This window comes from Amaranthus tricolor, chromosome 13 (assembly GCF_026212465.1).
Source record: "Amaranthus tricolor cultivar Red isolate AtriRed21 chromosome 13, ASM2621246v1, whole genome shotgun sequence".
Taxonomy (NCBI): domain Eukaryota; kingdom Viridiplantae; phylum Streptophyta; class Magnoliopsida; order Caryophyllales; family Amaranthaceae; genus Amaranthus; species Amaranthus tricolor.
The window spans coordinates 15,406,052-15,420,430 of NC_080059.1; the positions used below are offsets into that span (position 1 = coordinate 15,406,052).

A 14,379-nucleotide genomic window follows, 5' to 3' on the forward strand; every position below is an offset into this window, starting at 1 on the left:
TGCTAAATCATTCATATATGAGAGTTATTTAGTATCATTTTCAAATGTCAACTCCAAAATAAAGCTAGGTTATTCATTTTCACGTTATTATTCAAGTATATGTGATGTGCTACAAGTACAAGTAAAATTGAACTCAAATTGAATTCTTATTGATTTTTATGATCCGAATCAAGCTAACTATAAATCATACACCTTACATGACTTATGATAACATTTTGAAACAGTAACATCTTTCTTTCTTTCCTTTTTTTTTTTTCACATTTTCAAGTGTAGACATCATTTCATTTCTTCTTTAGTTCTTTGAATCCAACATCCATCATGAGTCCACTTGTTAAACAATATAATCATTTACTTGATAAACAATAGTAAAAAATAAATAAATAAATAAATAAATAAAGAATTTGAGGAAGTGGGCTGCTTATATGTTCAATCTATATATACTAAGGAAATGCAAGAAACAAGAGCAACGAAACAAAAACTACCCTCAGGCCTTAACACATTTATTCATTAGTTCTCTTAACTATCTAGCTCTTTGTTAGTTTTCAAGATGAAGACTCTTTCTATTTTAATTTTATTTTCTCTTATTGCCTCTATTACTCATGCCATTGAACTCGATTTTTGTGTAGGGGATGTTAGCCTCCCTAGGGGACCTGCTGGATATGCTTGTAAAGATCCTGCTAAAGTAACAACTGATGACTTTGTTTATACAGGTTTTCGTGGTGAAAAACCTACTACAAATATTTTTAAAAACCATCTTACTCTCGCATTTTCAAATGCATATCCAGCTTTGAATGGTTTAGGTCTCTCCTTGGCGAGGTTAGACTTTGCTGTAGGAGGAGTTATCCCGGTACATTCCCACCGAACATCAGAAGTTCTTATTTTAGCACAAGGGTCAATTATTGCAGGTTTTATTGACACGAATAATACTGCATACTATAAAAAGTTAGAAGTTGGTGATGTTATGATATTTCCCGAAGCAATGCTTCATTTTCAAATTAATGTTGGCAAAACTCCTGCTCTTGCTTTTGTTGCTTTGAACAGCGCAAATCCAGCACTACAAATCACTTCTTCATCTTTATTTGCTGGAAATTTACCTTCTGAATTAGCCCAACAAATGACTCTTTTAAGTTCTCGAGAAGTGATGCGCATGAAAAAGATGTTTGCCACATCTTAATCGATAATATTTTACATATGTTTGATTATGTACTTTGCATGGCATCATCTACATCTTGTTTTAAGCGTGGTTTGCTTGCATTCAAGTATGATATATAAAGTTGTATGTTTAATGATGAAATGTTCCTATTTAGTAGTCCATTTTGTATCTTTGCCTTCAACTTTCTACTCCCTTCTATTCATTATTTTTGTCAAATTTGATTTTTTATGTTTGTCAATGCACATAGTTAAGCGTAAATATCTCACACTGTGCTTAATTAAAAATTATAAAATGTTGATGTTAATATAATGTACATCAAAACAAGTCAAACAAGATTTCACTTGATTATTTTTTAATTTATAAATAAGAATAAAATTTAAAATAAACATAATAGATAAATAATATTAAATAAATAAAACAATACAATAATAATAAATAGGAAGAAGTAATAAATAAAGAAAGCCATTTCTTCACTCAATTTAAAAAATACTTAAAAGTTCCAAATTCCCACAATCATATTTGAAACGCCTTCCAATCCCATTTATATTAGTAACATAGTTAGTCTCCAATTGAGAGACAGATCTCAAGTTCATCCCATTAAACATTAATACCTACTTACCGTATTTTTAATACCTATTTATATTATTCTTAATGCTTTCTTTTCATATCCTTAAAGTCTACTTTTAATACCTTAAATGTCTACTTACATCATTCTTAATATCTAATTACAATTGTTTCGGTGAATAAAACGAGGAAGGACAAAAGACACTTAATATACCTGGAATTAAGGTTTAATCGGGAACAAGTGTCAGTACGCTGAAAGTGCTTATATATGATCCTTCCGTTGATGAGACCTCAAATCTTGCAATACAACGTTAGCCTTGCCTGAGGGTGGTTCCCCGGAAAACCCTTCCGGCGGTCAAGTCCGATCGGGAAACAGAAAGTAATAAATATATGACAATTAATGAATATAAGATTAACGAATTATGGGATGAGTTCAGATCAATTGAAAGATATGTGGTTAAGTATAGATTGTATGTAAGATGACGATGTATTTTCATAGAGTAACGGTAGGAAGATCAAAACTTCTCTGTAAAAGAATGAAGCAAAAGGTATTTATAATGGTAGAATGGAAGTTAGATGGTGAATTAATGTGAGAATTATGGGCATGATGGGTGATAGTGGTAGGTTATGTTAAGTAGTGAGTAGTTAATTTAGGTGGTTAATGGACCATCGTGGGTGGTGTAGGTTTTGACTAAATAAATTATGGGTTTATTTATTTGACCCCATAACATTAGCCCACGCATGAAGAGTGATAGAAGAGGGAATTTAATGTAAAGAGGGTATCTGTCTTTACGCGGAAAAATCTTACCTGTGATGCGGACCAATTTGATGTTCGAAAGAAACCATACAATTAGGTCCGAATAAAATAAACTTCAAACTCTTGCCTGGGTGATCAACAAGGACATCAATATGACACCAAATACAATAAAGTAAGTTCATTTGGTTAATACTCATAACCATACCATGCATCATAGTATCAATACTAATTAAGTTTATCACAGATCAACAAGGACATCAATATGACACCTGATATATGTAAGGGTCTGGTTAGGTGAGGACTGTAGTCCTAAACCCTAACTGTGGTGGGAGTCGTCACCCCTCCAATACAATTTATGCTCGAGCTCTAAAGGATAGGTAACTAACCCCCTGTCTTACACCGCATTATACGTGCCGGTCAACACAGGCGCCGGAATTTTACATGTCGGTCCATGGTTCAACATAACCTTACTATCAGGGTCATTCAATCAATATTCAATCACACAAGTACATCACATTTTTATTACTACAATTTGACATTGACTTTGACTTTGATCAACTTATGTGATAACTTCTTTTATTTAATAAAATTCTTAATTGTAACGTAAATTAACCTTTATGTCTTTATACATTCATTATTAAATTTTTACACATTAAATTTTATTTTATTATTTTCAATAGCTCTCTAAATTCACATTAATAACTTAATATTCTATTAGTAGTCTCCAAATTAATATTCTCCACAAGTAGCTACTAAAATCTAGTTCTCTTTAAAAAAGTTCCCAAAATCAACATTTCCAACTTTACAATAAATAAAACTTTATTCTCTTTAAAAAAATCAAATACTCTAATTAAAATTCAAGTTAAAATTGCATTATTTGCATAAATTTCCAAAATTCTACAAGTTAACCAAAAATCAATATTTCAAGTTTAGAAAAATAAGTAAACTTATTACTCTTGCAAAAATCAACATTCTAGTTACAGAACAAATAAAACTTATAATTTCACAAAAATCAATATTTCTAATTTCAAAACAAATCAAACTTATAATTATCACAAAAGTCAATATTTCTAATTATAAAACAAGTAAAACTTATAATCTCACAAAATCAATATTTCACACATAGTTTGAGCAGCAAGTATACTAAAAAATACTTTTACATCATTTTACATAATTTTTGGTCAAATAGTTAGCAAATAAAATATTTGTAATAAATAGTGATTAAAAGTTACTTTTATTATGAAATCTCATATATTCAAGAAAAACACTTAAATATTTAATAACTTATAAATATTTCTCAAAAATGTCTTTTTAAATTGTTATTTTATTATCATCACAAAAGTAGTTGTAAAAATTTAAAATAGTAAATAAACTCTCTTTTTTTTATATGGTGGTGGCCGAATGGCCTATGAGTGTTTTGAGCCCTTTTCACATAAAAAGAACGACTCAATTTAATTTATTATACTAAATCTTAGATTTAAATAATTAACATAACCACTTACAAAAATAAAAACTTTACGTAATAACTTAGAAATTTAATATAACCTTAAGGATAAACTTAAATCTCAAAATAAAGTATAATAACAATATTCTTAATATAACCATACTTAATAAAAAATAAGTTAATAAAATATAACTTACTGCCTTATAAACTAATTTAAAGGCGAACATAAACATAACAATAAAGTTTTAACATAAAAATTCTTAAATATAATAACATTCCTAATGTAACACATAACTCATAAACATACTAGCAGTAGTTTATAACATGAATCATACTTAATATCACTAGAATATAATTTTGCATCCAACTTCCTAAACTTGTTCAAAGATTATTAAATTAATATAGTAAAAAAAATACTTTTAGCATACACATACTTAATATAATCTTGATTATAATTTCGCTAAACTAACTTCCTACGAAAACATATTAGCATATTTCACACTTTGCATATTATAAAGTAAATATAATGTAAAATTCAAAAAAAAAAGTAGGGTAAGAAGTTATACCAACTAACAAAAAGGATTAGTACTAAGTACTAATTAGGAAAATAATAAGAAATAAGACCCTCCAAGACAGATAATAATGCTCCAAAGATAATTAATCCAAACTCCTAAAATAATTAAATCTAAACTACAAAAATAACGATACATTAAGTACCCAAAGTAATAACCCAATAATGCTTCATAATGATGATGATTTAAGCTAAATAAAGAGTGTAATAAGCTCCATGTTCTTGAATTTCTTCAACTAATAATAAAGGTATTAATGTAGTAAGATTTTAATGAATTGAAAATATAAAAAAGAATGTTAGAAAGATTTGATGATGGTGGTGTAAATGATCTCATGGCTAAGAGGGGTATTTATAATTGTTTTGGGAAACTTTGTAGTTCATTAGATTGTATGAAATAGAGTGTTAGGAGTATAGAAGAAGGTTAACTTGTGTAAGTGATTAAAGATGTATAACAACAAACTAAAATTCAATCACCATAATTATACATACGTGTTGATTAAAACGAAACAAAATAAAGACTAACAATAACTAAGAGTGCCAAAGATGATTAATCATAGTCTATTAAACTAATACTAAGCTAAAGTAGTATGCTATTAAAAAAAATAAATGTATGAGAAATGAATAGGTTAGAAATGGATGGGGTTTAATGACGGATAAAAATGAGTAGGAAAAAGGAATAGATACAGTCCTATACCAACAGTTAGATCCATACAAAACCCAAGTTGCCAAATCATGCCTAGTGCGCTACAAATCCACAATCTCATCAATCTACATGAATGCACGGTAGAGGCTCAATAATTACTCACAGGTTTAAAACATGTCCACGAATACCCAAAGGCAGTGCCAACATCCAAATCCTGCTTGACTATTGTTTTGAAAACTCAAAGGTTCACTAGTTTGTAAGTCACAAATTTTAGAAAAAATAGTCGAAGTTTGCTACAATATCATACACAAGTCAAAAATGTGCACTAGTGGAAAAAATCTCATTTGCTGCTTCTCATTTGCTGCGGTTTTTGTTTATTCGCAGCAATAAATCGGAAAAAGGAATTATAAAAAAAAAGAACACTTAATTGCTGCGGTTTTTGATTGTGACCGCAGCAAATAATCATTAAAAATGCTTAATTGCTGCGGTTATGTATTGGGCCCGCAGCAAATAACTTTACAGCAAATAACTACAGCTAAATAACAATATGGAAAGCATTTATTGCTGCGGTTTTCTTCCTTGACCGCAGCAAATATCCCTTGTTTATTTAATTTTTTTTTTTAAAACCCGCCTTTTTATTATAACGTTTCATTCTCTTGTCTTCTTCATCGAAAACTGCATACACACTGTACCATTGTCTTCTTCAACTTCTTCTTCTTCAAGTTACATTCCTCTTCAATTTCGCATACACGAAAAACCCACACGGTTCTTCAAGTTCGTAAATTACATTCTTCTTCAACTTCCTTCTTCTTGTTCAAGTAAGTTCTTTAAACCTATTTCAATATAAAAGAATTAGAAAAAAAATAGAAAACATTAATTGCTGCGGTTTTGTGTTTGACCGCAGCAAAAACCCACATTTAATTGCTCCGGTTCTTTATTAACCACAGCAAATACTCCCATCTTCACTTAATTGCTGCGGTTAGTGCTTTGCCCGCAGCACTTGTTGTTTCAAAAACCCGCCATTCTAACGTTAAAATAACCTAAAGTATGCACGCACGAAATGCTTTCATTTTTTACATATTACACGACTGTTGCACTTCTTCATTCACTCATCTCTGAAACTGCCGGTTTTCTTCATCATAATTTGTTCGATTATTGTCTTCAATCTTTCTTCTTCATCATCTTTTTGTTCTTGTTCTTCTTTGATCATCATTCTTGCTCTTCTTATTGCTTTTCTTCATCATAATCAAACTTCAAAACTGCGTCTGTATACACATTGTTGTTGCTCTTCAAACCCACGAAATTTCGACTTATAATTAGTTCTTGCTCTTCTTCAAGGTATAATTTTTTAAAGCTTATTAGTTCTCAAACCCATTATTGTTCAAGCTTGTGTACGTTTATGGGTACGGTGCTTAGTTTTTTTTATACTAATTTTTATTTTCATTGTATAGGTTATACACTAACCCACCAAAACCCACGACAGTTTAAGGTATTTTTTTCATTTTGAAATATCTCATTGATTTTAATTTCTTTTTATATATGATTGTAAACTGTGGTATGTAATGGATTTGTTCAAACTAATACATATTGTTTGATTTTTTTTATATATGGTTGACTTTAAATAATGGGTTTTGGGACTGTTGTGTAGTTTGGCAAGGTGATAGTGACATTTGGCTTTTGTCATTTTTAGATTATTAGGGGTTGTGGACTGTAATGATTGTTCAAACATATCCGAGTTAGGTTGTTTTGAGATTGTGTATGGAAAGATGATAATGATTTTGGTATTTTGATGAATTGAATATGAAATTGGAATAATAATTTTGATTTTGAAAAGAGTGCGTGGACAAATGGGATCTACATCCAGAGCCACATTTCCAAAATGGATAGCAAGAAAGGTACACAAATTCGATTTTATGGGTTTTGTATAGGTTTGGTCAAATGATCATGAAAAGAACACGAAACAACCACAAACACTTAAACATAATTCTGATCTAGCAAACTGTCGACCAGCCCTCCTTCGGCTCAGCTTCTAGGAGTCCACGGGGATTGTTAGAATGGTTTTAGGACCTTGATAGCTAGATCCAAGTACCAAGATTCCATTTCCACTTTAGCCTAGGTCCTGGATGCATAGGTTTGGTCTCCACGTGTCGTGCAAGGTGGTCTGGTCACTAGTTTGATGCTGTCAATTTCGCGTTTTTATTTGTCAATTTCGCGCGTAAAGTAGGTCAAACATGGTTTGTTATGCACGAAACTTGGCACACAACACTATTTGGCATATATTATTGTGTTGAAATGGTTAGACTTGATACTAATAGTCATATGCTAGAAATTAGAAGTTAAGTTGCGATTTTATGCGTTTTTAAGCGTTTTTGTGAATTTCGCGCGTAAAGTACTCAAACATGGTTTTGATGCGAAACCGGGGCTGATTAAGGCCTTGGTTATGCAAGGATTAATGTTGTGCGTAAGCTTTGATTAATGACACAGTCAAAAACTACAAAAGATCATGAAAAGAACACGAAACAACCACAAACACTTAAACATAATTCTGATCTAGCAAACTGTCGACCAGCCCTCCTTCGGCTCAGCTTCTAGGAGTCCACGGGGATTGTTAGAATGGTTTTAGGACCTTGATAGCTAGATCCAAGTACCAAGATTCCATTTCCACTTTAGCCTAGGTCCTGGATGCATAGGTTTGGTCTCCACGTGTCGTGCAAGGTGGTCTGGTCACTAGTTTGATGCTGTCAATTTCGCGTTTTTATTTGTCAATTTCGCGCGTAAAGTAGGTCAAACATGGTTTGTTATGCACGAAACTTGGCACACAACACTATTTGGCATATATTATTGTGTTGAAATGGTTAGACTTGATAATAATAGTCATATGCTAGAAATTAGAAGTTAAGTTGCGATTTTATGCGTTTTTAAGCGTTTTTGTCCATTTCGCGCGTAAAGTAGGTCAAACATGGTTTGTTATGCACGAAACTTGGTACACAACACTATTTGGCATATATTATTGTGTTGAAATGGTTAGACTTGATAATAATAGTCATATGCTAGAAATTAGAAGTTAAGTTGTGATTTTATGCGTTTTTAAGCGTTTTTGTCCATTTCGCGCGTAAAGTAGGTCAAACATGGTTTGTTATGCACGAAACTTGGTACACAACACTATTTGGTATATATTATTGTGTAGAAGTTGTTAGAATTGAAAATCATAGTCATATTCTAGAATTTATGTGTTAAGTTGCGATTTTATGCGTTTTTAACCGTTTTTGACACTAACTTCTATTTTCTCTTAGTGCTTTCAACAACCTCCTTCTTCCGTTCACTGCGGCTACTACGCGCTGAAGTTTATGGACGATATTATAAATTCCGTGAAGGAATTTGGAGTCGAAAATATAGATGCCGTAAGTATTTGTTACGTTCTTAATTAAATATATTATTGGTAAAATCTAAATGTTTCTATATTAATAGCTTTTATTTTAATATTATAATATAGGTTTTAAACGACATTCCGAGGGAAACACGTGCTTTGAGAAGTGAAGAGATGCGCGAATTAAAAGACAAGATTGCCGTGTATCTTGCTAATATTTGTCCTTGATAAATTGTAATTAGTATATATATTGATTATTTTTTATAGTTTATTAATGTATATTTATATATATGTACGTACATATTATATTATATATATATATACGAGCGAGAGTTTATTATTACGAAGAGATTAATGTTGATTATCTGTGATTATCATTGGATTAATCACTGTTATTACATTGTAATATTATTGCATTATTATAAGGATTAAACGGATAAAGAAAAAAAAAAAAGAGACTTATTGCTGCGGTTCGAGACCTGACCGCAGCAAATAAACCTTCCCTTATTGCTGCGGTTTTACCCCCTGACCGCAGCAAATAATGCTTCACTTTTTGCTGCAGTTTTTGCCCATAACCGCAGCAAATAACACCACTTATTGCTGCGGTTTTTAACCGCAGCATTTAAATTAGGACATTTGCTGCTATCACTATTGCTGGGGGCCAAAACCGCAGCAAATAATGGCAAAAAAAACCGCAGCAAACAAGGTTTTTTCCACTAGTGGTGGCCCAAAATGGTATACAAGACGGCTAGTCATAGATCCAAAATGTGTATAAGTGTTGATCAACAACCAAAAGCATGAAACAAATTTAGACTACAATCATGATATAATATAGATTATATGAATCAACTAGGCCAAGTATTAGCTCAACACCTCCCCCAAGCCGAATTGAGCAGTGTCCTCAATGCGACAAAGGCTCAAAGAAGGTGAGAGAAAATGTTCAAAATCTAATGTAAAATGTATAAAAAACTATCTTACTTTATTCCGCTTAAATGATCAAAGGTTACTTAACACTAGTGGAAAAAACCTCATTTGCTGCGGTTTTTTGGCCATTATTTGCTGCGGTTTTGGCCCCTCGACTACCTCAATGACCAGCTCTCGTAAGGCTTTGTTTGATGAGTGTCTCCTCAAACGTTGACTAGACAATTTAGGCATTTCCCTGCAATCGAAATTTTCAAAATCGAAATATGTTCTCAATTCGTTAAGATAATATTTTTCATCGCCAAGAACACACTTTGTATACTAATTCCAACTAGGCATACACTCTTATTTTGCAGAAAATCAAACTTTTTTCAAAATAACAAATCACTAATTTTAAGACTAAAATGAATTAATGAGCTAGTGTAAATAACATTGACATAAACCACTTATCAGTGGAACATAAGCATATAATCAACCAATTAAAGTTAAAGGTTATATAACCATTGACATGAAGGTAAGTACAATAAGTCGTAACTTAACTAGATCATGTACATAAAAATAGGTTTTACGCAACCCATAATTCGCTACATTTTCTTCTTTAATAGTCATTCATGCTCAAAATCACAATTAATAACATATCATTTGTTAAGTCACAAGAAATCCATTACAAAAATCTATTACAATCATCACAAAGGTTTTAGGCATAAGCATGTAAATTTCATGTGCAATAATAATTAAAATGCATGAATATGTAAAATGCACCTAACCCATGTCTACCTATACTCTCAAAACAGTTTAACTACCAAAAATAAATGTAAAAGAAAACACAAAGTGTTTAAAAAAAAAGTAGGAACCACTAGCTATGACTAGCACCTGTAACACCACTAAATTTCCAACCTTCTAAACAAAACCAAAACCGAAAGGGAATGATGGAAATTTGGGTGTTACATAAAAAAGATATATATAATAAAGAAAGGGAAAAGAAAAGGTTAAGTTGATTTCATTAACTAAAGGGGTAGGAAAACACTCCAGCTAAATTGTGCATAATTTTCGATAGCATCTGCCCTGAAATTGGATGCACCAAAAGAAATAAACAAGTAATAAAACATAATAAAGAAGAGGCATCAGCAGCCATGAAACAAAATCACGACGGAATGATCATCGCCTAATCTTCTGTCGACATGCTAAGCATAGATCGTGGTTCCCATGTAAACACTTGAGTTTTACAAAAACATAATCAAACTTTACAAGTCATTCAAGCTAAAATAATGAAATATGAAAGGTCGTACGAACTAAACCTTTACAGCAAAACAAATTAAAACAAAAAGAGAGCATGTGTCAAAAACTAAAAACGTAAATCATTTAAATGAAAAGAAACTATATGTAGCGTCAAAAACAAAAATAATATTGAACACTTCAAGGTTCTCACTTGTTTTTCCTCCGTATGCAATGTAAAGAATCTCCATAACCTGCAAGATCTATCTATCATATCCCTGCTGCTCAACAAAAGACCGTAGAACAACGCGTTATAGCAGGGCCATCAAAGACAAGCCATCAACAAAGAAAACATAGACATTAAAGTCAGTAACTAACAACATGTTATATATATAACTAACAATCAATGTCAACGTAACAAGATAACAAAGACATTCTACTATGTAAGTATCAACTCCAACTACTTCTCATTTCAATGTACCTCTCAATACCTTCACCATTTTCCATCTCTTCTTTGATTTCATATATTCTCTTATGTGACAAGAGGCCACCATATTGGGTTTGCAAGATCCACATGGCAACACCATAACTAAGGACGGTGACGGCCATGCCGATGCCCAATGGCAAAGTATGATCGTACCCTCGTACATCAACCATATATAGATGATCCATGCCTCCGATAACTAAACCAACTAGGGTACCAATCCAGTGGAGTCACAATAAACAACCAACTTGATATCTCATCGATAAGGGCTCATTCCTATTCATGAAATACAGTTTATAACTTATCAATAAGGAAATTATTCCCATTCCATCTAATATAATCCAACATTCCACTCATGCGTCATCAAAACTCAAACTCTACCTTTCTAGATACCAATCAACACTTGAAACAGCAACTTACTAATGTTTTATAGCAAGTCATAGTCAACATACTCGTATAATATTTTTTACTCAAAGAAAACATATTCAAGATGCATGCAGGAGTTAGTTACTGCGCATACGTACCTGTGGCTGCAAGATAACATTTCACAACAATCACTTCAAAAGAGATTTTTACGCCCCTCTTATGAACTAGGCACCTATACACGTTTAAAGTAAGATTAGAAAGTTTACTTGAATTTATTTAGGAGCTACTTGCTCTGAGAAGTACCCCTCTACCACCCTTACAAGTCACAACTCATATTAAATATACCATCTAACTATACACAATACATGTTTACTCATAACTACATCGTCAAATCAATCTAACCATAATGTTAGTTTCCATTCAATTGTACAACAAGGCATGTTCAAGGGGAAAAATATTCAATTTATACACTTTTACAATAAAACAAGACTATATGGGCTTAAATTGTATAGTATAATGTATTACCCTCGATTTCAATGCATGATGAAAATGATTTTCAATCAAATTTGTTCCATTCCTCAAGGTTTGAGGTGACAAAGTATGACAAAACAAAGCAATTAGTAACTTAGACATCTCAAAACCATAACAAGATATTAATTTGGCAACCATTTAACACTAACCACATCAATTAAACCTCAACCATGTTTCCACAATAACATTGACGACACTTAATCACCGCTAGCGACACATGATACAATAATTCTTTATTAGTAATTTTTATACATTAGTTCTTTATTAATAACTTTTATCAGTAATTCTTTATTAGTAATTTTTATCACCACCAAACCAACAACAATAATCAAATTTACCACCATTAGCATAATTAATTTATATCAACTATTAATAGTGACCAACAACTCTAAGTATTTTTAATCATCAAAACCACCATTATTAATTTAAAATTAACACTAATCAAAGGCTTTCATAGAGTTATCCTAATATCACAACGTCACCAAAATGCATAAAAGTAGTAGATACTATCTTCAATTTCGTTCGTAACCGAAACCCTAACTTATTCATTTTCAAATCTCACTTCTAACACTTACCCATTACAAATTCTATCAAGATATGATCTAATTTAAACTAAGATTCATTAATTTACCCAAAACTTTAAAGATTAAATGCAGTAATTTAAAATAAGGATGAAAAAGCTCTCAAAAATGGAGGAGAAGAGAGGAGAGGTGGTAGGACAGCAGGCAGCCCGCATTCGGCTGGTGAACAGTTGTGATACCTTGGATTTAGCATGAAAAAGGATTGATAAACTACTCATATCAACAAGGTGCAACTTCTATTCATGGGAGCCCATTTGCTAAGAACTCCACAGTTAAGTGTGCTTGGTGTGGAGCAATCTTTGGACGGGTGACCTCCTAGGAACTTTTCCCGGGCGCGCACGACCAAAGTGCGCTGAAAAGACTTGTGGTGGTCTGTGAAGCAAGCCAACAGTCTCCGTGAGTAGTCATCGACGGTCCGAGGGGCCGGGGTGTTACAAATGGTATCAGAGCAACCCTGCGACCGTGGCTAATTGTGTGGTCAATGCTTCTAGCGGGGGAAAAGATCTTGAAACTACGGTCCAACGAGAACGTTGTATTCCTATGTGGGGGTGAGTGTGATACCCCAAATTTAACAGGAAAAGGATTGATGGACTACTCATATCAACAAGGTGCTTCTTCTTTTCATGGGAGCCAATTTGCTAAGAACTCCATAGTTAAGCGTGCTTGGTGTGGAGCAATCTTAGGATAGGTGACCTCCTGGGAAGTTTTCCCGAGCGTACACGAGTGAGGCCAAAGTACGCTAGAAAGACTTGTGTTGGTCTGTGAGGCCAGTCTACAGTCTCCATGAGTAGTCACCGACGGTTCGAGGGGCCGAGGTTTTACAGCGGTGTTGCGACTCACGGATGCCTGCGGTGGTGGTGCAGTTAGGTGGTCTTGCTGTGGTGGGTGAATTCCTTGAGGGAGAGCAAGGGTATACTAAAAGAGAAAATGAAAATGTGATGGAGTAATTAAATTTTAAAATCCTACCCATACCTTACTTGGGTATATTATTTATAAGACCCAATAAAAAAAAATAAATAATCTTAGCCCATACTTAAATTTATTTTAAGAATAATAATAATAATAATGATAATAATTGACTACGTAAAAACAAGAAAGAAAAAAATCTACATATCTAAAGGCTAATTCAATTATAGGATAATAAATATATTAAAATCATTTTTTCAAATAATTTAAAATATAATATTGACATAATAAATTACGGGGTTTTACACGTAGTCTGGCAGTTTTGCCACCGTTTGCTAAGTGTTTTTATTCAAAAAAAGGGACATGTGGTAGCTGTTGATAGGTGGAAGCAAAAAAAGGAAAAGGCACTGCATAAAGCTATTACGTGCAGGCTATCTTATTTTTTATTAGAACGTGTGTTTTCATTTTATTGGTTTATAAAATATATCCTATTTGTTTAAAAAACTAATATTTGATAATTAAATAAATATAAAAAAGTATTTGCCAACGACCATATTTTTTCGAGATATTTAAAATGAGACCAATTTTAATATTTTCGACACATTTTCAGACTCTATTATTTTCTTTGCTAATTTTCTATACTTTTTGTTTGATAAAAATTAAACTTCAAAATTAAAATTATTAAAAAATAAAAATAAACTTTATTATAATTAACTAAAATTTAAATTTATTTTAATTTAAAAAATTATATTAATTTTGTATATGAAAATGTTACAAATAATAAAAATAAACTTTAGATAAATTAAAGGAGAAAAAGTATTGTGAGGTAGTGAAAAAGCAAGAAATAATAAAGAGAAAAGATAATGACCTTTTAAA

General features: G+C 32.0%; 1 protein-coding gene across 1 annotated transcript; it reads left to right on the forward strand.

Annotated features, from left to right (window-relative positions):
- Window positions 1–439: 439 nt before the first annotated feature.
- LOC130797916 (auxin-binding protein ABP19a-like) lies at window positions 440–1,314 on the forward strand. Its single transcript, XM_057660704.1, has one exon. The coding sequence runs from the start codon at window positions 548–550 to the stop codon at window positions 1,172–1,174; it is 627 nt and encodes a 208-aa protein (XP_057516687.1). The 5' UTR covers window positions 440–547; the 3' UTR covers window positions 1,175–1,314.
- The last annotated feature ends 13,065 nt before the right edge of the window (window positions 1,315–14,379 follow it).

Bases quoted from the DNA above. Each gene is read 5' to 3' on its own strand.
- LOC130797916 (XM_057660704.1), top strand. From the start codon at position 548: ATGAAGACTCTTTCTATTTTAATTTTATTTTCTCTTATTGCCTCTATT.